Source organism: Schistocerca serialis, chromosome 7, assembly GCF_023864345.2.
Source record: "Schistocerca serialis cubense isolate TAMUIC-IGC-003099 chromosome 7, iqSchSeri2.2, whole genome shotgun sequence".
Lineage (NCBI taxonomy): Eukaryota > Metazoa > Arthropoda > Insecta > Orthoptera > Acrididae > Schistocerca > Schistocerca serialis.
In genome coordinates, this window is record NC_064644.1 from 423,458,744 (window position 1) to 423,486,513 (window position 27,770).

At 45.6% G+C, this 27,770-nt stretch overlaps 1 protein-coding gene across 1 annotated transcript in view; it reads right to left on the minus strand.

The window, feature by feature from the left end:
* LOC126413132 (lutropin-choriogonadotropic hormone receptor-like) overlaps positions 1 to 27,770 on the minus strand; it is a 932,298-nt gene that overhangs the window by 70,233 nt on the left and 834,295 nt on the right. The window contains exon 14 of the mRNA XM_050083024.1: positions 11,126 to 11,320. Coding sequence (XP_049938981.1) covers positions 11,126 to 11,320 — 195 coding nt within the window. The remainder of the gene's footprint in view (positions 1 to 11,125; positions 11,321 to 27,770) is intronic.

Below are 27,770 nucleotides of genomic sequence, written 5' to 3' on the forward strand. Positions count from 1 at the left end.
GACCAGAAGAAGGGATCGGTTGGTAGGACATGTTCTGAGGCATCAAGGGATCACCAATTTAGTATTGGAGGGGAGCGTGGAGGGTAAAAATCGTAGAGGGAGACCAAGAGATGAATACACTAAGCAGATTCAGAAGGATGTAGGTTGCAGTAGGTACTGGGAGATGAAAAAGCTTGCACAGGATAGAGTAGCATGGAGAGCTGCATCAAAGCAGTCTCAGGACTGAAGACCACAACAACAACACATAAAAATCACGTGGCATATAATACATACATTTTTCCAGGTAACAAAAAGGCATATCAGCTTACTTCACTATTTAGATAAATAGCGCAAGAAATACTTGTAAAAAGGCAAGATTTTTTTTGTTATTACACATGCAAAGGAAGTCGGCACGGCACACACGAGTGGCCATTTTCCGTCCTTTTTTGATCCAAGGTAAAAAGGACATGTTCATTGTTATGGAAGACACACCGACTTACAACCGAATGAAGCCCGCGCTCCATAATCGAGTGTCTGGTGCCCCTTTTTTTTTTTTAAAAAAAAAAAATGGTAACTTCTACAATATTATTTCAGTGGTACAGGGTGGCGCACGAAAAATCGTCCCCGAGTGCTAGACTGCTCATTGTCGCCCACCAATGATCGTCTACTGTTTCGAAATAGTTGTTTGCATTTCCTTTTTGTTATTTCTTCACTGCCTAATTATTACATGTTTATCTACTCTGCTCGTAGCGGTCAACAACTCGAACGTAACTGGCGAGCAGTCGGTACTCGGGGCCGGTTTTTCCTGCGCCACCTAATGTTATTTCACTGCGATCAGCCACATAACGCTGTAGTTGGCTAAACGAGAGGTTTCGCAGAATCACGGAAATTACAAGTGTGTGAGAATTCTGTTATCAATAAAAACACTGTACTCCAAGGGGGAGGCAAGTGCCCCCTCTTGGCGCCTTCCATCGTTAGTTACCTATGCTACTAATTCTTCATAAGAACCATGTACCAAGCACAAATGAACGGTGAACGAGTAAAAATGAACGGTTCCCAAAAAAGAGCGATCACCAGTGAACTAGTTCCCAAGGATGAACGAGTTTGCCCATCTTTAGTTCGAATCCTTTCTCGGGAATGGGTGTGTGTATTGTTCATAGCATAAGTTAGTTTTAGTATTGTGTAAGTCTAGGGACCGATGGCTTCAGCAGTTTGGCCCCTTACGAATTGACACACATTTGAAAATTTTTGATACACCTAGGAAGTTAACCAAGAGCCTTTGGTTTGCTGTAGCCATTGACTTAGAGAGGAAGACTGTGTATATGCTACCACACCCGGTAGCACCACATACAGGCAGTGAATAGTGTCTGTGTTGGATATGGTGGCCGATGTGCAGTGACCAGTCCTCATTGGAAGCACTGGGCGAGTTCATTTGTTTGAAAGCACTGGGCCAGTTCATGTGTTTGTTCAGAAGAGGGGAGGGGGGCGACATTGTTTGCCTGCTTTCTGACGGTCGGCAACGACAGAATCGATGTCTTTCGCAAACGATTTTACAGTAACTATTCAGTAAAAAAAAATAGATGGACCTTGCCGTTGGTGGGGAGACATGCTTGCTTCAGCGGTACAAATAGCCGTATCATAGGTACAACCACAAAAGAGGGGTATACGTTGAGAGGCCAGACAAATGTGGATTCCTAAGAAGGGGCAGTAGCTTATTCAGTAGTTGCAGGGGCAACAGTCTGGATGACAAACTGATCTGGCCTTGTAACAACAACTAAAACGGTCTTGCTGTGCTGGTACTTTCTGAAAGCAAGTGATACTACAGCTGTAGTTTTTCCCGAGGACATGCAGCTCAACTGTGTGGTTAAACGATGATGGCATCATCTTGGGTAAAATATTACAGAGGTCAATAGTCCCGCATTCGGATCTCCAGGTGGGAACTACTCAGGAGGACATCGTTATTAGCTGTACAAGAAGACAACAGAAGCTTCTGAAATGTGGTGCTACAGAAGAATGCTGAAGATTAGGCAGGTAGATCGCGTAACTAATGAGGAGGTACTGAACAGTACTGGGGAGAAGAGAAATTTGTGGTACAACCTGACGAAAAAAAGGGATCGGTTGTTAGGACACATTCTGAGGCATCAAGGGATCACCAACTTAGTACTGGGGGAAGTGTGTGTGTGTATGGGGGGGGGGGGGGGGGTAAAAATCATAGAGGGGGACCAAGAGATGAAAACAGTAAGCAGATTGCCGGCCGAAGTGGCCGTGCGGTTAAAGGCGCTGCAGTCTAGAACCGCAAGACCGCTACGGTCGCAGGTTCGAATCCTGCCTCGGGCATGGATGTTTGTGATGTCCTTAGGTTAGTTAGGTTTAACTAGTTCTAAGTTCTAGGGGACTAATGACCTCAGCAGTTGAGTCCCATAGTGCTCAGAGCCATTTTTTTTGAGTAAGCAGATTCAGAGGGAGACGAAGAGAGTTGTACAGGATAGACTTGCATGCAGAGTTGCTTCAAACCAGTCTTTGGACTGAATACCACAACAACAAGAACAAAACAACAACAACATAGGTTGATATGTCAGCTGCATGATGACATGGTCATCATGTCGTTAATGGTCATAGTTACTGTGGTATTTGCATTTAAGCAAGACTCTGCGAAATTTGAAAAGTTTGCATGAAAAATAGGGTCACTATGATTTTGCGTTTGGTGCATACTGCATAATATGTTGTTGCTTACGACCTATAGCTAACATCTGAATTTTTCCTTGCGTTTGGTACATATTACATAATATCTTGCTGCATATATGTGTATCTATTGAACTGGGGACCTAGAAACGACGGAGAGGCTTCGACCCCGCCGCTGCCCTCAGTGGTTCACAACCCCACAATAGGCTATAGCAGTCCACTCACCCCACCGCCGCCCCACACCGAACCCACGGTTATTGTGCGGTTCGGCCCCCAGTGGGAACGTCTCATTCCAGATGAATGTAACTCCAATGTTTGCGTGGTAGAGTAAGTATGGTGTACGCGTGTTTGCGCAACAATCGCCGACGTAGTGTAACTCGGCGGAATAAGGGAAACCAGACCGCATTCGCCGAGGCAGATGGAAAACCTCCTTAAAAACCATCCACAGATTGGTCGGAACACCGGACCTCGCCACTACGAGGAGATTTTTCTGATGTAGCACACTCATTTGCGATCACCAGCAATAAAGTCAGAAGGAAATATCCACAACATTCGTCATATTTCATAAATGGGTTGAGATATCGAAATGAGATTTCACAAATGATAGCACATAGAGACGAGAGTATTTCACAATATCTTTATTACGTAAACATTCATTATCTGCCATGTTATTTCACTAACTACAAACTTTTTTGATGAAATAACATAATTTTTAAGATCCCTCGATAGCTGTTGAAACGAGAAATGCTGTGCATTTTAGAACAACATAAATAAAGATATTACATTTTGTTTTTGTATCGAGGATATGCTTTTTCATAAGCTATTGAACTTACTTTTCCTCAGATCCTCGCTTAACAAATTTAATAAGCCACTGTTTCAGAATTCTCTCTCATTTACATCTGCACAACATGTTAGTGAAGTGACATCGTGCAAAAATCACAGTGTTATGGCAAAAGAAGCAAATTTAAACTTGGCAAGAAGACAAATGTAGGTCTTACTCAAAATTCGCCACTCATGACACTTCTCTGGGAGTTATAAACGGTTAATAAGATGGGCGAAAATAAATCACAGTTTTTTTTAGTTTTTAGCAGAGTTAATTTTAGATACTAACCCGTTAGATGGGTAGATCACATAACTAATGAGGAGGTATTGAATAGGATTGGGGAGAAGAGAAGTTTGTGGCACAACTTGACTAGAAGAAGGGATCGGTTGGTAGGACATGTTCTGAGGCATCAAGGGATCACCAATTTAGTATTGGAGGGCAGTGTGGAGGGTAAAAATCGTAGAGGGAGACCAAGAGATGAATACACCAAGCAGATTCAGAAGGATATAGGTTGCAGTAGGTACTGGGAGATGAAGAAGCTTGCACAGGATAGAGTAGCATGGAGAGCTGCATCAAACCACTCTCTGGACTGAAGACCACAACAGCAACAACACTAACCAAAGCAGAAGCGACAGTTCATTTTTGGATTGGCCTCCACTTAAGTGTAGGCATGGAGAATCTCTAATCAATATTTACAAAAAATGTGAATGTGGGCTTAGTTTAGAACAGCACTTCCCCTCCAACGCTCGGCATTTCCCCTACAGCGCCTATCCGCAACCCCCACCACTACCACTCTCCCCACACTTGCCCTGGTGACTATATATCCACCAACCATGTCATTATAAACGCCCTATGCCTAGCGACAGCCCAGGGGCACACTTTCCCTCGCCATGTCATGAACATGGAGCGATCCTGTGGTCTCCAGAGCAGAATCAAGCTGCTCACACAGCGACAAAAATTTAGTCTAGCATTTCTCCCTGCATTTAAGATACTCATTGGGTACTATTCTGTTGACGGGCTATGCTGCAAAATCAGCCTGTGTTTTGTGTTTTTCTTATAACATTATGAAGGATTCGGGCTTTACACAACAGCTTACGGTACAGGGGTTGGACAAAGCTGTGGAAACACAACGATAAACGCGTTCTTCAACATAAATTCAGATGCTGGCCAAGCCTGCGAGTTGTGCTGTTGTATTTGACCTTGAACAGCACCTATGCAAGAGTCATCGAGGTAGTTGTGAATGCATCATGTTGGAGCTAAGTGAATTTGAACATGGGAAAACGGTTGATGCTCATATAGTGAGTGCTTCTGTAATCAAGGCAGCCGAAGTGTTCGATGTGTCGAGATGCACCAAATCGATGATTATTACCACGTACAATGAAAGTGGAAATCATCATCCGCTAAGTCACAACGTGGATGAAAGTGTGCGTCGAATGATCGTGAAAGATGGTCATTGAGGGGAATCGTGACGAAAAATAAGAGGACGACAGCTGCAAAAGTCACTGCTGAACTGACTGTCACAGTCGTGAACCCTGTCAGCACGAAAACAACACGAAGGTAACTCCATAAGTAGGGCATTGCAGGGTGATCTGGAATTCCAAAACCACTAATCAGTGAAGCAAATGCCCATAACACGAAAACGTGTTGCCCAAGCCACAGTATCTGTACTAGAGAAACGGAAAAAAGTCGTTTGATCGGATGAGTCTTGTATCACACTGTTCCCATGCTGTGGCCAAGTTTACGTCTGAAGAGTGAAATATCGCGCGCGTTCGGTGATGATCTCGGCAGCTACATCGAGTTATTCCATAGGCCCCATGCGTACTCTGCAAGGTCGTGTTACTGCCAAGGATTATGTGATCATTCTGGCTGCTGTGGTCCATCCAGTGTTACAATGTTTTTCCTCCAGTGGTGATGCTAAGTTCCAAGACGACTGGGCTCCTGTTTACACAGCTCGCGCTGCCCCAGACTCGTTTTGTTATTAGAAGTATGAACATTGTGGCATCTCCGCTGGCAGTCACAGTCTCCAGACCTTAATATTATTGACTGTTTGAGGTCTGCTTTTCAGAGAAGGTTCCTTGATCGCTATCCAACTCCATCATCGTTGCCTCAACTTGCCACTGTTATGCAGGGAGAACAGGGAAAACCATACAGAAGTAGTATTTATCCATTCCGAGACGACTGGAAACTTTTCTGAATGCCAAAGTTTTTTTCTACAGCGTCTTATTCACGGTAATCTGTTGTGTTTCTGGTGTTTTCTTATTTTTGTGCCTCCCCTGTAGTTCACGGTGTTCATTCTTTGTGCAATCACAGCCATGGAAAAGCTTTTCTTGTGCAATTAAGTCAGAACATGTACAGGAAGGTCATCTGGAACTCTTTTAATTCTGACACATGTACCCTGGCCAGTAAGTGTGAATGAGTGCAAGATATGTGAAATTACAGGGTCAGGATTGAGTATAATGTGTCTGAAAATAGCCACTTTTCAGCACATCGAATGGTCAACCACTGGAACTCGGTTACATTTGACACATTCACCTGTAAGGAGCCAACAGGAGTGGAGGTAAAGAAGAGAACAGGTTCATTTGTAGGTACATCACGCACAGTTGGGGTGGGAGCGCAGATACATCTACCTTCTGTAGCAAAAGCTCTAGGGACTCGTCTATTGTAGAAACATCCAACCACATCTGTAACAGCATAGCCATTCAAGCCATTTGACGGGCCAAGTTCAAGTCAACCCAACCATCAGCACGAAACCACTTTTCTGGGGTTCCAAACAATGACAATCCTCCATTTATTGAAGAACCTACCGAGTGCCAGGAATAATTGAGTCGCAGGGATTTCGTTTTACAGTATTTCCCAGAAAATGGGAACAACAGAGCTATTGAAGAAGTGAAGCAATTGTCATACGTAGTAAGCTAGAATACAAAGGATGGCTGAAAGCAAAGAACGACTTCTCGAATAAAGCGCTCGACAGAGGTAGAATGCAACCAGCTTACAGCCAATCGATAGTGATGGGAATTAGGAAGAAGTTCCTGAAATTATACGTTTGGAGCAAAGTATTTTATTAAAATGAAACATTGACAACCAGAAATCTGGAGAAGATGGAACTGAAAGCATTTAATATGTGGTGGTGCAGAAGAGTAGTAAAAATTAAATGGACAGATGAAGTACAACTGTGGTATTTCAAAGTATAGATAATAAAAGGAGTCCATGGAAGACTCTCGACAGAGAAATGGGAGGTTAGTGGAATGTAAGTGCTATGGTGCTCAGGGGCACCATCCGCAACCCGCAAGACACACGGTACAGGCAAGGAACAGCTCCGCTCATACACGCTGCCACGACATCACTGAACGCTTAAGTTACTGGCAAATCATCAGGAGGCGTACCAGAGCGAGTAGCCTCACCAAACAGAGCCAGAGGCCGTTGCAGTACCACCCAGCCACGCCCCTGCTGGTCACGTGTGTGGTAAGGGGAGCACATCTCTTCTGGAAGAACGGATATTGAAGGAGACGTAGCGAGCACAGCAGGCAGTTCGCGTCGGCGAGAGCTGACCAACTCAAGCGCTGGCTGCACAGCAGTCTCTTACCAGGGAAGTGTGGGGAGAGCAGTAGTGGTGGGGGTCGCGGATATTCGCTGTAGGGGAAATGGCGAGCGCTGGAGGGGAAGTGCCATTCTAAACTAAGCCCACACTCACAGTTTTTGTAAATATTAATTGGAGACTCTGGATGCTCGCACTTACGTGAATGATATTCAAAAAACGTACTGTCACTGGGTAAACATAAAACCAGTTGAAAGCCTAATGACTTAAAGAAGATGTTCGTCACAGCAGGATAAGCAACCAGAATGTGTACATTAGTATGGTGACACTATGAAATGAATCACTTGGTGATGTAATAGTAGTAGTTTGTAAAGCTCAGGTGTGGACTACAGAAGTGTGCCAGTGAAGTAGACGATGATCTGAAGTTAAGCTTCTGTGTAGATTGTGTTTTCATTAGACTGCTGGACGCTAGCGAGGGACCAGATAGTTAGTGTATGTGTCATGCCAGAAGAAGAGCAGAATGCAGTTTCTGTGTAATTGGCCATACGGGTTAGCCGTGCAGTCTAAAGCGCCTTGTCACGGTTCGTGTGGCTCCCCTTATCGAAGGTTCGAGTCTTCCTCGGGCGTGGATGTGTATATTGTCCTTAGCGTAAGTTACTTTAAATTACATTAAGTAGTGTGTAAACTTAGGGACCAATGACCCCAGCAGTTTAGTCCCATAGAACTTACCACAAATTCCAATTTTTTCTGTGTAATTTTTGTTCTTGGGGTACCCTCCTGAAATGAATAAAGAACTACTACGAACTTCTATCAGCACTAGTCGTTAAGACACAATCTAGCAACAATATAGTACGTATGTTATGATGTTCAGGAAGAACAAGCCTGATGTTGCAGAGAGGAGTTATAATAAGTACAGACAAAGACTAAAATATTCAGGAAAGATTGTAAAGGATGCTGCTTGAAGCACTCATGTAGGGTGAAAAGGATTAAATAGGGGAAACATAAAACCAGTTGACAGCCTAATGAGCTAATGAAGAATTTTGTCACAACAGGACAATAGTATGATAACACTACAAAATGAATAACTTGTGGATATAATAGTTGTAGTTATTTAAAGATTGGGTGTGGACTACAGAAGTTTCCTGGACATGACAATCCAAGATACCAAGTCTTCCACCACTGTTAGATCCCTGAGATGTGCCATAACAGATCCCAATAGTTGTAAGAAATCAGTTATATACTGATATCAGTTCTTATGCATACTGTCCACTTCGACCACTTACTATTTTTACATCAGATCCATGTTCCTGTCCTCGGAGCAATTTATTAATCTGAACAAGTTTCCCAGCCGATGCACCAGTTGTGGTGCACCAAGTCCATCACCACTATCAGCGGTTGCGCTCATTGTTCGCTCTACTTTCATCCATGCGTCCAACAGGCACACATAATGACAAAATTTTCCAACATTTACACAGTTTGAACATTAGCATCACTGTCACAGAACACAGCCAAGGAGCACTTTATCAATTTCGTTAATTATACAGCTCACAAAATACCTCTTAACGAACGCATTACTCAGCAAAGCACGACAATATCTGTAGCCATGCATATTACTGGTGGTCTGTTTCTCCTCCACCTCACAACCAGCTGCTGGCCCAGGCCAGTCTGCAGCCGTGGTGTGGAAGTCGCACTCGTACACATCTAGAGGCACTGACTTGTACCTGACTTGCCAACCTCGTGGTTTCCAGCCTGATATGCTTCAACAACACTAGACATTGCTGACAAAAAGTTAAAATGTGTAGGGCGGGCACACTGCCGTGCTGATCAGTGACGTTCAGAAATTACAAAAATTATGGTAACTATTGTATACCTAATAGACTGAAAAATGTTTTCAGCATGTAGGTCCAATCGGGATGTACCATCATACATATGTTTCACTTTCCAGAATTTAGGAAACTGTGTTCAGACTGTCTCAGAGTATAGCTGTAAATCTGTAAAGAAGTCCGGCGGCCAGAACACTACAGAAGTTGCTCTGAAAAACACATCACTGAACATTCACCAAAAAAATGGGAGATGCACAGGGACACCGAAGATCATTTGGACTGCTGAAAGATGATTTACTATTTTTCACTAGGTGGATGTTTAGAGCCCTGTGAAGCTAAAAAAGGGAAATGAAAGGTGTCTGGTGAAAGTGTGGTGTCACCGCCAGACACCACACTTGCTAGGTGGTAGCCTTTAAATCGGCCGCGGTCCGTTAGTATACGTCGGACCCACGTGTCGCCACTATCAGAGATTGCAGACCGAGCGCCGCCACACGGCAGGTCTAGAGAAACTTCCTAGCACTCGGCCCAGTTGTACAACCGACTTTGCTAGCGATGGTTAACTGACAAAATACGCTCTCATTTGCCGAGACGATAGTTAGCATAGCCTTCAGCTACGTCATTTGCTACGACCTAGCAAGGCGCCATTATCAGTTGCTATTGATATTGTGAAGAATGTACAGACAAGAGCTACGTTCAACATTGATGGATTAAAGTTAAGTATTCCACCAAGTACCACCTTTTTTCTGAAGTCTGAATTCCTTGTCCTGTTCCAGACCTCACGCCAGCCTGCGTGAGCTTAAACGCGTGCCTTTCGGCTTCCTCCAAACTCCGTGGGTTGGCTCCTGCCAATCCACAACAGAAAGAGTCACGGAAATGTGTTCACTGCTGTTACCGAGGTCTGTACTTAAGCGTATATATCTCATAACATTTCTTGGATACTTAGAAAGCATCTGCCGTTTCCTTACGATGTGGTTTCTCTCATACCTTGAAAGAATTGTGTGTGTTGTATTGGTTATGAAGGTGGCCAATAAACACAATCAGACATCTGCCAAGAGATACACTATGGACACTTAATAATTGAAATGTAAATAACTTTGAAATAATGAGAATAGAATTCTTAATTGTATAAAATACTCTTGAATGCTGAGATACTTGCATAAGGCACTGGATATTAGTAATATTTAGTAGCATCATGCTACGTCGAAATAGTGTCCTCGCCGCAATCTTCTGTATTAATGTTGATAAGTCTATAGATGCACTGAATCTGGGGGCGAAGTTTCAGATTAAAGGGATTTTGGATAAAAAGAATGATATGATAGGCAATATATTGTGGAAGGCACACAATATGAACCAAATCATAGTTACCGACTGCCACTTAAAAGGGAAACCAAATGATCCTGTGTTTATGTTCACAATTTACATAGTGAGGAGAGGGACTGAAGCGGAATGGCTGAAAAAAAAAACAAGTTATGTGGAAAGTTATTGGAACGAGTGTTAGTGAACACAATACTGTCCTAGTAATCATTAACAAAAAAAGATGAGGTTGTGTGACTGCTAAATGGCACCAGAACGACTAACATCATTGAAGAAATGGAGTGACAGAAATTTCATTCAATTTTAGTTTTAACTGCATCTAACTTCATGGCAGAAGTACAGCATAAAGGAGCCATTGCTTTCCATTAACAGAGGCCAGGCTTGACAGATACATCACAATTCACGGAAATATTCAACGTACCCTTAGTATTCCTCTACTTTGGAGCATGACGTAATCGAAACGGCGAAAAAACATTCATTGAAACTCAGTATTTCTAAAATACGCACCACAACAAACATTATAGTTATCCTCATGTCATCGCATTTATTAGTCTTGCTCACTCACAACCAAACTGTTACTTTTCAAGAGACCTCGAGCTACTCTAAAGATCAGTCAGGCATCACAACCGTATTTCAATATAAATACTGTCAGCATTCTGTTCTTTCTCTGCTTGCGCACGCGGGGCGTCGCTCGATACAAGATCATTGTGTCATAGATCAAAGAAAACGTCTGGTATCTGTAGGTTCAGTTGTCCTCTATCGATTTTGGACTACCTGTGTTATGATCCTGTTCGAGCTCCTTCAGTTTAAAGCTTTCGCCGCTACCGTTCATCACCCCATCTGAATTATGCGAAGACTACAAGTGAAATTTCGCAATGATTATTTAGTGCACCTTTGTTTGGTTTACCAAAGATACCAGTGCAGTGGCCCAGCCATCATTTGAAATTAAAAGGGAAAAATGACACTCACCGAGGTAGACGCCCATGAAGAAGTCCGCGGCGGCGAGGTTGCAGACGAGGAAGCGCGGCACGTCCATCTTGCTCCTGGAGAAGACGAGCACGAAGACGACTGTACCGTTACCCAGCATGGCCAGCAGGAAGACCACCCACACGCCGCAGCGCAGCGTCCACCAGTCGAACAGGTCCTGGCACGGCAGGAAGGGGCCTGCGGGACACAGCACACATCGCACGTGACGTCACCGTGACAGTCTTCCACTGGATTGGCAAAATCCGTATCTTGCACACAATAATGTGTAGATGGTGGGATATTGTGGATTAGGAAAAGACTTTGTCAAACCATCTGACTAGAATGATCTCACCTGATAGTCTTCAGCTCCCAGGACCGTGAAGGCATCAGACATCTCGTACTGAAGGGAATTCGATAGCCGAGTTAAAATACTTGATTACGGAGGGGATCATGCAGAGACTACAGACTAATAACAAACCGAGAGCTACGGTACAGTTCAACCTGTTATATTCTTGATAACACGTAGGAATCCGAGGCAGTCTTATTTTAAAAAAATGTGGGAACTTGCCAGTCGACAGATTTGGATTACACGACGATCCTGAAGCTTGTCATGGGCTAAGCCAAAAGCAAATGAAAAGACATAGAAACACTTGAGAAATAATGATAACTACTGCTGTCCCTATAGATGTCATTGACCTGGAAAACAGAGTTGACTTTCCGGAATTTAGAATCACAAACGAACCTAACTGACCATGTGTAACACGTGATGCAACTATGTAGATAGGGGCATCGCGAAAAAGCTTACAACTCTAACATGACGGAACCATAATGCTGCTTTTTTACGGTGCAAATAGAATATTTGTATCTTAGTGATATTTGCAATAAGCGTTCCTCCGCGAGTCTCTTGATGAAAGCTGAATCTAAGAGTGCATGATTCCTTCCAAGGTGGTGGAAACCAATACACATATCGGGAAAACGGTGGCAGTTACTGCACTACTGCTAGTCAGGAAGTGACGTATCAAGAATTGAAACGAACTGAGGCTCAGCAAGGCCATCTCTCATTGGTTTTGTTCCCTTTGATGCCACACCACTGTGTCCTTCATCCGATAGAAAAAGGTTCCTTTAGACAATTTGACTGGCTGTGGTAATGCAGATTTTACTGCGGCTTTCTGCTGAGGGGTATTTCGGCCTGCCCAACATGAAGGCTGGTGGTCGTGAGGTGAGGCCAATTCCCTGACCACCGGAGGGGTCAGTGTTCTTCCTTGGTTTGAGTTTGAAACCGACGGCCACTGGAACTTTTGCAGGTTTCGCCACCTTGAATATTTTATGAATTAAATGTCTGTGGTCATGAAGACTGCTCAGACCCACCATTCGATGGTTCACTACTTAGGAACGCACTAGGTAGCTTCATTTGGTTTGGGAAGATGACTTATGATGTGTACAGCCCTGTCACTCCTACGACCGAACTCGTAATTGCATAATCAGTACAAATCTATTATTGTAAACGCACTTACAATTTTATTTTACTCTCTCTCATTGTAGTGGGACTGCGCTGTTCAGTTTCTGAGACTTTGCCGCGTGATCAATAATTCACCGAAAAGTCTCTGTGTTACAAATGTTTGCTTTACCTACTTTTCTCATCATTTACGCTGCTAAACTTGGGATATTTACGAATATGCTGTTTGAATGTTGCCTTCCAGGCGTTCAGACAGAGCCTAGTTCACATCAGTGTGGATTTCTCTTAGGAAAATAAACTATAGAGAAGATCTTCACCCTAAGGCAAATTTTAGAAGAAATAGATGAATACGGTCTTGAGACGCATCACCTCTTCATTGACTACAAATCAACATTCGATAGCACATACAGAGAGCAACTGCACCGCCCTTTGACTGAACTAGGAATTCCTAGGAAAACTGTTAAGGCTTTCGAGAATGAGGATGAATGAGAAACAGAGTAGTATAAGAACGGGACGTATGATCCTCCAGATACAGAAGATAGTGTAAAGCAAGAGATGCGCTGGCGCGTCTCCTTTTTAATGTTGCTTTGGAGAGGGTCACAACGCTAACTTAGTGTACAGGGGAACGATATTTTATAAAATAATACAAATACTAATTTACCCTGATGAAACAGATATGGTAGCAATAACTAGGAAAACAATGGAGGAGGAGACATTCGTCACACTTGGGCAGACCAGTAGGAGTAAAGGACTGAATATCAATCAGAAAATGAAAGAAAATATTTGGCTGCTGGAAAAGTATGCGAGGAGAACAAGCTACCTTCAATAACACTGGAGCAGGTTAAATATCTGGCATCGACTGCCACCAACTCAAAGTTCTTATGAAATTAAATAGAGGTTAATGGGAGCAAACAGAGCTTATTTCGCATTAAGACGTTGTTTTCCTCAAGGCTCTTAATTTGTGTAATCATATTAACGATTTATAAATTACTTATACTGGATGGTCATAATTAAAGTGCAGCAGGTCGCGGAGGCACACTGTGGCTGTTTCTATCGTATGAAAGCGAAATTTGGTAAATGTGTTAATGTGGAGCCGATTTACGCTGGAAAAAAATAGTTCAAATTTTGGCCACCAGGTGTAAATCTGGCGCTTTACATTGTTGGTATGACATCTATGCTGTTATTTGTCAAGCCATAACGTGATTTAACAGTGCGGCTGTCGAGAAGAGGACCGTGCGCCGTTAGTGAAACTGTTTTATGTGAACGACAGCAATTACAATGGTGCCTTGAAAACTGCGGACTGAAAGGTCTGAGGAGAGGTCCGATGTCACTAAATGGTTTAAAGAAAGTCGAAAACATGGATGAGCTAGATGTGGAACCTGAGGAGAAGGGTGTTCTATTCCGGTGAAGGTTACTGATGGGGTTGCTGTTGTTGTAACTAACAATGCACACATGCCTCGGTAGTGCTAGTGCTCGTGCAGTGTCACGAGAACTTTCCATCCCACAGTCAACAGAATAGATCCATCCCACAGTCAACAGTATAGATCCAGGCGGTGCAGCAACTGAAACCTCATGATCCACAACAAAGTTCTGAATTTGCTCTTTGCCTTCTGGCATAGACAGAACTTGATGACATATGGCCGGGCAATATTCTATGGAGCGACGAGGCACATTTTATACTACAGGGCGCACTGAATAAACAGAACTGACGAATTTTGGTGTTGTGCACAAAGAGTTACTACACTCGCTGTATGTGACTGTGTGGTGTGGATTCACAAGCACTTTTATTCTCTTCTTTCAAGAGAATACATCCAGAGCACCTGTCAGGTGTACCACGACCTCCGCACATTATCGAGACTTCGTTGTATATCATGTGATCCCTGCTTTGAAAGGTCGCAAGTGTGCGGAAACCACTGTTTTCATGCATGACGGGGCAGCACCTCATGTTGCTTGTCCAGTGAAACATCTGGTTAATGTAGCCTTCCATGAACATGTTTTCTCCAGAGGCTTTCCAAATGCATTACCTGCGAGATCATCTCATCTGCAGCCATGTGACTTTTTGCTCTGGGGGAGAGGGGGAGGGGGGGGGGACACCTTCAGTCTCTACCTGATCTGAAGGCCATTATACAGGAACACGTTGCTCAGATTCCACCGCAGCTGCTGTGAGCAACTGTTGATCACATCGTTTTACAGATTCAGTCTCTCCTCGAGGTCTCCAGTGCTCATACTGAACACATTGTGTAAGCTGTGGTTAATAATAAAATCAACATTATGCCTTGCTCACTTGCTTGGCATTTTCTGCCCACGTCCCATTCCTAATCCATCACATACGGAAACATTTCTGTACGTCTCTCTTGCGTTCACAGCACCAGATTTGCACCTGGTGGGCAGATTTGGAACAAATTTTATTCCAGCGTAAAGCGGTTCCGCATTAACGCACTCACTGCATCACGATAATTACAGCCTACAATAGACCGCTGTCAGTAGCTGTACTTTAATTATAACCACCAAGCACGACAGGTACTTCCATATGCATCGGAAACTTGATCATTAATACCGAAGGTATTCGAATGCTAGATGTCTTTGAGAGAAAGATACTTCGAAGAATCGTTCGCCTAACATGTGAAAGAGGAAGCTTAAGGAGGAGCTACAAACATGAGTTGTACACTATATATAATGACCCATCTATCAGAAGAATAGTGGTGCAAGCCACATTCAGATGGGTCGGGCACGTGACATGGATGAATGATACAGAAGTAACTAAAAGCACATTAGATGGAAATCCATAAAGGGGACTGGTCGACCGAGAACCAGATGGAGAGATGGAGGGAATGCAGAGATAGAGCACTGTATCGTGATAACCGACGGAGAATCGTTGAAGAGGCCAACTGATCACAATGAACTGTAGAGCCACAGAAGATTTTGCTCCAAAATACAGACACGGCGCGCAACGACACTGCGGTTTTGGAGAGTGGGCCACATATTCGCATTGGAGGAGGAGATTCTGTAAACTGGGTCTGCATGATACGGTCAGTGCACCAAACAAACGTTCAATAAAGTCGCGAGTGTTTGTAGTTGCGACAGTAGGCACCGACAGTAGAGGCAGTCGTGCGCCGCAGATGACTTGCAAAATTGAGTCCTAAGCATCGGATAGCAGCAGCTACACACAACGGATCAGTGCTGCCGGCAGGAAGCCTCGCACCTATAGCCATGGCGCTCTATTTGCGGATGTTAAGGGAGCTACCGGTAGCTTTGCCGTAGGTGGTAACTGATGCCAAGAACTCGGTGACCTTAGCACCGCAGCGGAGAACGATGGCGAGATCGTCCGCGTGATCAGTGAAGCTGAAAACATGGGAACCGAGAGACATTCCAGACAGTGTTTGACAGAGGGCACAGAGCAACGGTTCCATGGCGAAAGAATACAGCAGTACAGAGAGCCTTGACGCACCGAACGGTGGATCAAGATGGAAGGAATGAGATGGCCATTACAGTATGCATGGGATGTAGTTAAATGGCGGAGGACAGTTCCATGAAGCAGACGTATTACAACGTCGGCGGTAGTATCAGGGTACCCCATACTGCGTAGCCCCTCTTCCAGTTAGCCGTGATCGGCACGACCGAACGCCTGGCTGGAGTCAAGAGCTGCCAAAAGTCCAGGTACACGACGAGCGTGAGCAAGAGAAATTATGTCCCTATTGCAACAGAGGACAGTGCGGATGCTATTGGGACCTCCCAAAGAAGTTTGATCAGGGGAAACCACGCACTGGGACAACATCTGGTTAAAGATCTTTGTGTCGCTGTTGAGCAACGTCAATGGGCGGTAATCACATGTTCATGATGTATCCCGAGTCTTGTGGATGGGAGCGAGGAGATCTTCGAGGAAACCGTCTGGGATATACGCAAGAAGCGACATAAGGCCCCAAGAAATTTCCGTCCACATCGGTGCCATTAGCGGACGAAGTGTCCGATAAAACTCTAGTGGAAAGCCGTCAGGGCCAGATGACTTGCTCATAGAACCCACCTGGATAGGACCGTGGACTTTGTCATCCGTGACGTCGGCAAGAAGATCCATTGTTCAATGTCTAGGAACCGAGCCACAGGAGAGTCGGGAGGCCGCCTTAATGTTGGCAGGTTGGTGACGTTGGCAGAGTACAGGATAACATAATGTGCGTGGAGGCAGACCCCATATCACGTAGGGTACCTAAGCGCCATCCAGCCAGTTGCATGAACATTAATCAAAGTCCTCCGAAGGTGGCGCCGTTCTGCTACCACATGGTACATAGACGGACGCTCCTGCACTGAACTGTCGTCTATGCACGCCCTGAGCATAGCTCGTTCGAGGTGATGTCGAGAATGCCTTGGCACGATTCACCAACGCCTGACGCTCTGGCGAGTACATTCCTGGAGAATGGTGAAGTAGAAATCCTGGGTTCCTCGCCGCCACGCCGCGACCTCCCTTCCGTAACCGGCCAAGGCCCTGCGGAGGGCATGCATTGCGCTTAGGACCCATCATGACAAGGCAGACTGATATACATCACGGCGTCGAAAACAAGCTGTCCACATGATCTCGATGAGTTGTCGGCAGTCAGGTGAAGTAAGACAGATCGTTTTCAGTTTCCATGGTTGCTGGCTGCACCACAGCTTTTGGCGGCAGAGACTGATGGCACTGATAGATGCATCATGGTCAGAGAACACAACAGGGCAGACTTCAGCAGCCTGCATCCCACCGACAATACCGACGTAGATATAAACACGACCGAGGTGACTGCATGAGTGACTAGTGAAATGTGTAAAACCTGGACGACCATCATGAACATGCTCCAAAGAGGCTACGAAGTCTTTCGCGACGTATTTCTTGAGTAAAAATTTCTCGGTGTACATGCCGCGTCAAATCAGGATAAATCTCCAAGCTTTCGACCACTACCTCCATGGTCGTCGTCAGGGCTAAAACTGACTGTCGTGAACTAGCGAGGTTCCCACTTTTATATGCAAAGGATGCTTCTTATTGGCTGGAATACGTCAGCGATATGGCGCGTAGCGAAGTGGTGCCCTCTACTTCCATAGATGTAGTTGCTATCCCGCGTTGCTTGCAGCGCCATCCCTTGAATCAGGAGGTAAAGTGCGAGAAGTTTTTCTTTGCGATTTTTCTTTATCCAGTGCACTCTTCCAAGTGTTGCTAAGTGCATAGCCGTTGTCTCTATTAAAGTTATTATCGCTAAGTCTAATTTCGACTGCTTCCCGGATCACAGAGTCCCAGTAATTCGATGTGTGGGCTATTACTCTGGTTTCTTCAAATAAAATCTTATGCTTGTTAAGCAGGCTATGTTCAGCCACCGCTGATTTTTCCAAATACCTGTATTTCAGGTGGCGTTGGTGCTCGATGCAGCGGTCGGCAACGGTTCTTACAGACTGGCCCACGTAATTCTTGCCGCATTCGCAAGGAATAGTATAAATTCCCGGCACTCTTAAGCCGAGACTATCTTTGACTGGTCTCAACATTTCCTTAATTTTCCTAGGTGGTCGGAAAACTGGTTTTATTCCTTGCCTCTTCAGGACTCTGGCTATCATGCTCGTTGTAGCACCGCGTAAAGGAAGCCGCGCTATGTGTTGGTCCTCTTCTTGTATGTGGCCGGCATCGTGTCTTACTTTCTTGGACAATACTGATTTAATTTCACCGGCAGAATAACCATTCCTCTTGAAAACAGTCGTCAAATGGTTAATCTCGGGACCGAGGTGGTCCTTGTCGGAAATAGTCCTGGCTCTGTGTACTAAATTATTCAGCATAGCTCTGTTCTGAGACGGATGATGGAAGCTATGGTTATGCAGATATAAGTCTGTATGGGTTGGCTTCCTGTACACAGAATGGCCCAGTCGTCCATCCGGCTTTCGCTCTACCAACACATCTCCAAAGAGTCCACAATGCTCAGGTACTGGAGAACTGCTGCTAGTGCCGCGCATAGAGAGTGACGAGGCCGTTGGTGTTTGTGCGGTTGGTTGGAGTTGACTTCGCCTCCCATGACCAAAGTGTCGTGCCGACCCAGGAAGAGAGGTGTGAGCGCCTCAGAGAAGAAAGTGGGAAGTTCGCGGCGGTGATCCGAACCAGATGGCACATAGACGTTGATGACCCTGACGCCACTAAACGTGAGAGCTATACCTCCAGCATTAGGGAAATAGGAAACTGGGTCTGCGTGAGAGATGTGTGCTGTAGAGCCATGGGGAGCACAAAAGGCTGCAAAATACACCTCCCGAAGGAGAGCAACGTCTACGTCCGTAGCGGACAACATATCATGGAGTAAACCAGTTCGTGGCGTGCGTGAATGGTATTTACATTGACTGTGGCTATCCGATAAGTCTGAACAGCTGCCATCGCCAGCAAGACGGGCGGTGTATACTTGGGGGAAGCACAGGGAGCTCCCTGTTAGGCTCCCTTGGAAGGGAACATCACTGTAACGTGGGAGGAGCCTATCCCACCAGGGGGGGGGGGGGGGGTGGGGGGTGTACACCTCCAGAACGTTCATCGTTAGCATCGATGTCGTCTACTCAGGGGACAGAAGCCTTACAGGAGCCGTTCAGTGGAATGCTATCAGCGCTGCGACCATAGATAGCGACAGAAGCAGAAAGCAAGGCAACCATATCAGACGTAGGCGGGGGAAGGTCCGTATCTGTAGGCGGATGCCCACTGGGAACGGATGCGGGGAAAGACGTCGCGTCGTCTGGTGCCAGGGTGTCAGACGACAACGCTTCAGTAGGAGGGTCGTCCTACTGTGCACACATTCGATGGAGGCAGGCAAAATGTCCATCGCGTCATCGAGAGAAGTCGACGCCGGGGCCGACTGATTCAGAGCGGTCGCAGGAGGCAGCCCAGTTGCGAACGCGTAAGATGATAACACAGTGGGTGCTGCAGAGAGAGCGACGCTCCGATCGGCGTCTTAACCGGTCTACATCGGAGAAATTCAGAGCGAACATGGCCTTCCTGGCCACAACCTGAACAGGTGCGCAGTTGGCCATCGTATACATGACGACAGCCCTGCAGCTAGCAATTACCAAGTACGAAGACACGTGTTATTCAGTTCAGTTTTTACCTGACGGACACCATTGACCACATGGTACATTTCGAGCGTCTTCCACGCGCAACGCGACTGACGACGTTGCTGTAACGTTCGAAGGCGGCCACCCCAACGACCGACGGCCCTAAAACGGGAGTTAGAAAACCCTAAATGTTCAGAGACCGTAACCCGCGTGATCAACCACGACAGCTTCCATATGGCGGTCAGAGTATCGGAACCTCAGATCGCTATCGTGGCGCCGCACAACGTCGGAGCACAGCTCTTCATTGTCCAGCTTGATGTATACAGTCGTAATGAAGGTCGAAAAATGAATTCCGGGAGCATGTTTCGGCGGGACACACATTTCGACCGGTATAAACCTTTCTACTTCATACGCCCTTGGTCGTTAATTATCCAAAGGAAACGTTAATTTCATCGTGGTTTGGCGGCAGGAAAGCGCTATGATGGTTAATGAAGTCGGACACTTAAAACAAGCCGCTACGTGGCGGTAAGAAACGCGTGTTCGCACGCACGCACAACAACAGGCGAGACGCAAACAAGGCGTGCTGGCGTCTCCACTGCCGAAGGCAGACCGCCCACTGCGCCACATCAACACTGCATCGAGTGCCTCTGAAAACGTGTACGATCATTGCCGGGACAATTGAGACTACTGGCGCTGCGGATATACACTGTGAGTGAATTTTAACGATTTGATAGGGAAAAAATGAACAAAGCTGACAGAAGTGGATTCATGATGAAGCGGCGCATTTTACTAGCTTTTACCAGAAAAAGCCAGCGTTATGGAATGTACAGTTACTGGGCTAAGCAAAAAAAAAAAAAAAAAAAAAAAAAAAAAAAAGGTTCAAATGGCTCTGAGCACTATGCGACTTAACTTCTGATGTCATCAGTCGCCTAGAACTTATAACTAATTAAACCTAACTAACCTAAGGACAGCACACACATCCATGGCCTAGGCAGGATTCAAACCTGCGACCGGAGCGGTCGCTCGGCTCCAGACTGTAGCGCCTAGAACTGCACGGCCACTCCGGCTGCCTACTGGGCTAAGCGAGCAGAGTTAAGAAGCAAAGTTTCTCGGCTGTAACAGCTATTGTTTTTAACACCTCCACAGGAAAAATTTACCAGAATATCCAAAACTCAAAGAATTTCATAACATAGAAATTAATTTTATAATATAGATTAACTAACCTAAAGAAACAAGTAAAGTTACATTGGAAAGTAATCGTTTTGGAACTCGGAAAGAGCGTTGAGGAACAGATCTTCAGGAATTTACGAGCGGTCTCGTAAAAGTCAACAGGTACAAGATATGTTCACATAAACGTATGTATATAAATTATTCACTTACGAGATATCTGCCCAATTTGGGTACAAAGATGAAATTGGTGTAACGTTATTTCATCGTAATTGTTACGTTACCAGATATTAAATAGAATAAACGTAGCTGATACCAGAAATACTAGTGTCGCAAACAGTCTGTCTTTAACAATAATGGATTTACGCAAAATGGTATCTATATTGGCAATTTTGGGTCCAATTCTGTTATTCTTTTAAAACTTCGATATTGTTGTGTGTGCAGCAATACGGCATCGACTGCACACCGACCAGCGCAGCGGTGCGAAACGCCATCAAGAAGGCGCTGACCCGCGCACCAGTGGCAAGAGTGGGCAGCACCATTCATCCAGGAAGACAGAGTTCACTGCTCCATCTCAGCGCTGATTTAACCAGCCGCCCAGTACTGAGTAATAGGAAGGCGATATTTAACCCGCGTTCTGCGAGTCGTAACAGTGAAAAATAACTGTATGTAGGAGGCATAGGAAGCAAAGGAAGCCACTTCATAACGAGAAGTTACGTCTCTTTCCTTTTTAGAAATAAAGAGTTCTATTAATTTAAAAGTTTAATGTACAGATTATTTTGGAATCCTGTCAGGCGCCATCGTAACTTCTGCCCTTCCTTGTCTATTTCGGTGCTGACTCCCACAGTAGCCGACAAAACATCCGCGACGAGTATTCCAGAACCAACGGCCGGCCGGAGTGGCCGTGCGTTTCTAGGCGCTACAGTCTGGAACCGAGCGACCGCTACGGTCGCTGGTTCGAATCCTGCCTCGGGCACGGGTATGTGTGATGTCCGTAGGTTAGTTAGGTTTGATTAGTTCTAAGTTCTAGGCGACTGATGACCTCAGAAGTTAACTCGCATAGTGCTCAGAGCCAGAACCAACGCCTCCTTCACTCTTCGCCACTCCTTCCCACCGCGTCACTAATATATCTCTCTGTTCTTTCGGAACAGTTACTAGTTGTGTTCTTCCTTGCAGACTAGCAGCAATGCTTGCGCTATTTGTGTATTTGCATTGGTTCTAGTTATATAGTTGCGGCGCTCCTCTCATTAAAATGGCCTCTAACCTTTCGCCTACACCAACTGCGCCTACGCCTCCTGCTGGATTGATCTAATTCAGTTTACTCAGTTTCAGAATCGCAGCAAAATGCCGCAGCTGATGACACAGTCCAGCAGCTAATTAATGCACAGGGAAGTGCTGCATCGACTCCGCCACAACAGCCAGCCTTTTCTACTGCACTGCCTCCATGCATTCCGTTGTTACGAGCTTTCAATGACCAACAAGAGGAGAGGAACGAGTACTGTTCGATGCTCATTGTGCTACACATCGTGTGCAAGGTACTGTAAAACTGTCCTATTTCTTGTCAAAGGCCAGCAACAGCAGTTAACCGCTTCGCTCAGAAGTTATTCCCCACTAGTAGGCCGGAGTTGTTAGTTTTTGAAGATTTAATTTCCGCCCTCACTAAGTATTACAAGGATCAGGTACAGGTCGCTGCAGCTCGTTACAAACTCTTTCGGTTGTGGAAAAAGCCAGAGCAGGCATACCATCAATGGTTCACCGAACTTTAGGGCTTGACTAAACAGTGTCGTTTTCAATGTAGCTATTGACAGTACTATAGTGACACAATGATTCGTGATGTAATTGCGTACAATGTGCCAGGACTAATTCTCAAACATTCTGATCCTACTTTGAAACAAGTGTTGCAAATTATTGAACATTAGGGCTCGTGTGTTAGTGCTGTGGAAAACTTTGAGGTAGCTCCCGTTTGTAGTGTAACGCAACGTGACAAACAGGTATGCCCTCGCGACCGACCACCACGTGTAAACAGGCCACCGTGCTGTGGACAGAGTAAACAAGCGTCTGCTGTGAAATCATGTCCCCACTGCTTTTCCATGAATTAAAGACAACATTGCTCTTCGTTGAACGTGACTTGCTTTGCTTGTGGATAGCCAGCTCATGTACAGTCTGTGTGCTTGCAACGGAAAAAGAACTCTACCCACGTTTGCTCTCTTAAGTACAGGGCCAGGGCACCTTCCCACTCATTGAATGCAGTATTTTCTAAATCGGCTACCGGTACTAGTAATGGCCGAATTCAGGATGTTCCCACCCCCCTCCTCAAGGGCTGTGCAACGACAGTCAGACGAACTGTTTGTGAACTTGGTCATTGCCGAATGCTGTGTGCGCCTTCAGTTAGACACTGGCGCTTCCGTTACATTGCTTAAACGTGCCACTTATGAACAGTTGGGTTCGCCACAGTTGACAATATCTCACACACAACTTACTGCGTATAACGGTCAGGAGATTTCAGTGCTTGGTACATGTAGCCTGCCTGGCACAGTCCAATCTCACAACAGAAAAGTGACGTTTACAATTTTGAGACTGTCAAAATTCTTTTGGGTTAGATACGTTTGATTTGTCTGGTCTTTGTATTCAGGGCTATGTACTTTCTGTTTGTGCTTTCAGCCCATAAGACAGTGTTACTCAATTGACTGCAGAGATTCCTAATTTCTTTTCTGAAGGACTTGGCAGAGCTGATGATTTTGTGTGCATGTTACAATGAAGAACAAAGCGCAACAAAAGTTTTTTCTGGCGCGTCCCCTCTCTCACGCACTTAGAGACAAAGCTGCAAGTGAAGTAAAAAATGGCAAGACAATGGTGTTAGGTTGCTCCTATCCAGTCAAGTCAATGGGCTTCTCCCTGTCATCTTACCAAAGCCTTCTGGACGCCTTCGTGTTGACTTTAAATCCACTGTGAATACACGAACTATAATGATATCCGTTGCCTCACCCTGAGGAATTGATGGACAGGCTTGGTGCAGACCGCAATTTTTCAAAAATTGACTTACGCGGTGCGTATTTGTAAAATCCACTACATGAGGAGTCTCAGAAAGTGTCTGTGGTCAACATACATTTAGGGTTGTTCAAAGTTTTGCGCTTGCCCTTTGGCAACGTTTCCGCGCCTGCCATATTCCATCGCTACTTACAATAACTTATTGCAAAAGTCCTATTCTGTTCAAATTGCTTGGACGATATTGTGGTGTCAGGACGTACACCGGAGGAACATATCAGTAACCTTCGTATGCTTTTTCAAGTACTTTCAGCTGGAGGTCTGAAGCGTAGCCAGGAAAAGTGTGCCTTTTTTCAGACTGAAATTCAGTAGTTAGGCCGCGATCATAATAGCCAAGGTGTTCATTTCTTCACTCACATTTTCTGGTCATCGGAGACATCCCTGCTCCGCGGAACGTAACGGAACTGCAGTCAGAACTCGGAACATTGACATATTATATCCGGTTTATACCCAAGAAGCCCACATCGCGGCTCCATTTCATCGTTTGCACCGGAAGAATGTGCCTTTTCTTTGAGTCGAAAAGTGTCAGTATCTATTCCAGAAAGTTCAAAATGCCATGTTGAACGACGCCTTGTTCATTTCTATCCCACTAAGCCTGTCGTTTTGGCAGTGGACACTTCTTAGTGCCAACAAGGGTGGCCGAGCGGTTCTAGGCGCTACAGTCTGGAACCGCGCGACCGCTACGGCCGCAGGTTCGAATTCTGCCTCGGGGTTGGATGTGTGTGATGTCCTTAGGTTAGTTAGGTTCAAGTAGTTTTAAGTCCTAGAGGACTGATGACCTCAGAAGTTAAGTCCCATAGTGCTCAGAGCCATTTGAACCATTTGAACGCTTCTTGGTACCGAATCGGAGCTGTGCACTCATACAGATTTGGTTCACAGGACAGGCCGATTGCTTTCGCTTACAAGGTATTGACCAAGATTCAATGTAACTATTCCCAAATCGAGAAGGAAGCGCTCGCTATTACCTACGGCGTGACAATGTTTCACCACTATCTGTTTGGTCGGAAGTTTTACCTAATGACGGACCTAAAGCCACTTCAGTCTCTGTTTCATCCATCCAAACTTGTTCGCGGAGCACGGCGCAGAAACTGAAACGTTGGCTTTGTTATTGTCACAGTATCAGCACGAAATATTGTACGGGCCTACGTCGATACAAAATGGTTCAAATGGCTCTAAGCACTATGGAACTTAACATCTGAGGTTATCAGTCCCCTAGACGTAGAACTACTTAAACCTAACTACATCACACACATCCACGCCCGAGGCAGGATTCGATCCTGCGACCATAGCAGCAGCGCGGTTCCGGACTGAAGCTCCTAGAACCGCTCGGCCATAGCGGCCGGCTACGTCGATACATGCAAATAATGACGTCTTTTCTCGCCTGCATCTTGGTCCTGATTCTGAATTCGATGCAACTGCCGCACCTTGATGTCAGTTCGCTGCGCAGGACACTGAACTTTTACAGACATTTCCACTGTGGTTTAAGAAAATTGCTCCGGCCACAGAAGCAGACACAGTCTTAAGCCTATTGTTGCACTACATCCGTACTGTTTGGCCTCGTTCAGTGAAAAACATTGAGAATTCTTTTGTGCGCCGATATTTTGCCTTGAGGCATAGCCTTTCCGTCCACCACGGTGTGATTTTATTGCAAAATGACTCTGGACAACCGCATGTGTTTATTCCTAAAGTGTTACAAAAAGATGTGTTGCGATTGCTCCATCAAGGCCGGGCACGGACACGCACATTGAACAGAAGACGTCACAGTGTCGGACTTGTGCTGAAAATCTGTTGGCCCAACCGCAAGTCTTTCCAGCTTGGCCAAAATCTCAATCGCCGTGGCAACGAGTGCACACTGACTTTGTTGATCCCTTTTGAAACATTCGTTGATTTATTGTTGTGGACTCTATTGGAAAGTATTCGTTTGTAGTGCCCATGAACTTGACTACGTCGCGTAGTACCATCCACGCTTTGTCATCTACTTTTTGCTTGGAAGGTTTGCCTGAAGTGTTGGTTACAGACAACGGACCAGGGTTTACGGCTCACCTTACCAATGCGCCGTTTCATTTTCATTCCAACGGATAAGCTGAATTATTCGTGCGTACGTTCAAGGCAACAGATGGACAAACTACGCTACTGAACATTAAAATTGCTACACCACGAAGATGACGAGCTACAGACGCGAAATTTAACCGCAAGGAACAAGATGCTGTGATATGCTTTTCAGAGCATTCACACGAGGTTGGCGCCGGTGGCAACACCTACAACGTGCTGACATGAGGAAAGTTTCCATCCGATTTCTAATACACAAACAGCAGTTGACCGGCGTTGCCTGGTGAAACGTTGTTGTGATGCCTCGTGTAAGGAGGAGAAATGCGTACCATCACGTTTCCGACTTTGATAAAGGAGGATTTTAGCCTATCGCGATTGCGATTTATCGTATCGCGACATTGCTGCTCGAGTTGGTCGAGATCCAATGACTGTTAGCAGAATATGGAATCGGTGGGTTCAGGAGTGTAATACGGAACGCCGTGCTGGATCCCAACTGCCTCGTATCACTAGCAGTCGAGATGACAGCCATCTTATCCGCATGGATCGTGCAGTCACGTTTCGATCCCGGAGTCAACAGATGGATAATTTTGCAAGACAACAACCCTCTGCACGAACAGTTCGACGACGTTTGCAGCAGCATGGACTATCAGCTCGGAGACCATGGCTGCGGTTACCGTTGACGCTGCACCACAGAGCGCATGCGATGGTGTACTCAACGACGAACCTGGGTGCACGAATGGCAAAACGTCAGTTTTTCGGATGAATCCAGGTTCTGTTTACAGCATCACAATGGTATCATCCGTGTTTGGCGACATCGCGGTGAATGCGCATTGGAAACAAGTATTCGTCATCGCCATACTGGCGTATGACCCGGCGTGATGGTATGGGGTGCCATTGGTTACAAGTCTCGGTCACCTCTCGTTCGCAATGACAGCTCTTTGAACAGTGGACGTCATGTTTCAGATGTGTTGCGACCTGTGGCTCTACCCTTCATTCGATCACTGCGAAACCCTACATTTCAGCAGGATAATGCACGACCGCATGTTGCAGGTCCTGAACGGGCCTTTCTGGATACAGAAAATGTTCGACTGCTGCCCTGGCCAGCACATTCTCCAGATCTCTCACCAATTGAAAACGTCTTGTCAGTGGTGGCCGAGCAACTGGCTCGTCACAATACACCAGTCACTACTGTTGATGAACTGTGGTATCGTATTGGAGCTGCATGGGAAGCTGTACCTGTACACGCCATCCAAGCTCCGTTTGAGTCAATGCCCAGGCTTGTCAAGGCCGTTATTACGGCAAGAGATGATTGTTCTGGGTACTGATTTCTCAGGATCTATGCACCCAAATTGCGTGAAAATGTAATCATATGTCAGTTCTAGTATAACATATTTGTCCAATGAATACCAGTTTATCATCTGAATTTCTTCTTGGTGTAGCAATTTTAATGGCCAGTAGTGCACGTGCCTCCCACACACGGGAGCAAGCGCTGCCGCTCTTTCTCGCAACGTACCGCTCCCATACCCGCAACGCGACGATCCGTCACCGGCGGATCTTCTACACGGTCTGCACCACTGCACGCTGCTACAGTTGCTGCACCCACCGTAGGTTCAAATGGTTCAAATGGCTCTGAGCACTATGGGACTTAACTTCTGAGGTCATCAGTCCCCTAGAACTTAGAACTACTTAAACAGCCGGCCGGTGTGGCCAAGCGGTTCTAGGCGCTTCAGTCCGGAACCGCGTGACCGCTACGGTCGCAGGTTCGAATCCTGCCTCGGTCATGGATGTGTGTGATGTCCTTAGGTTAGTTAGGTTTAAGTAGTTCTAAGTTCTAGGGGACTGATGACCTCAGATGTTAAGTCCGATAGTGCTCAGAGCCATTTGAACCGTTTGAACTACTTA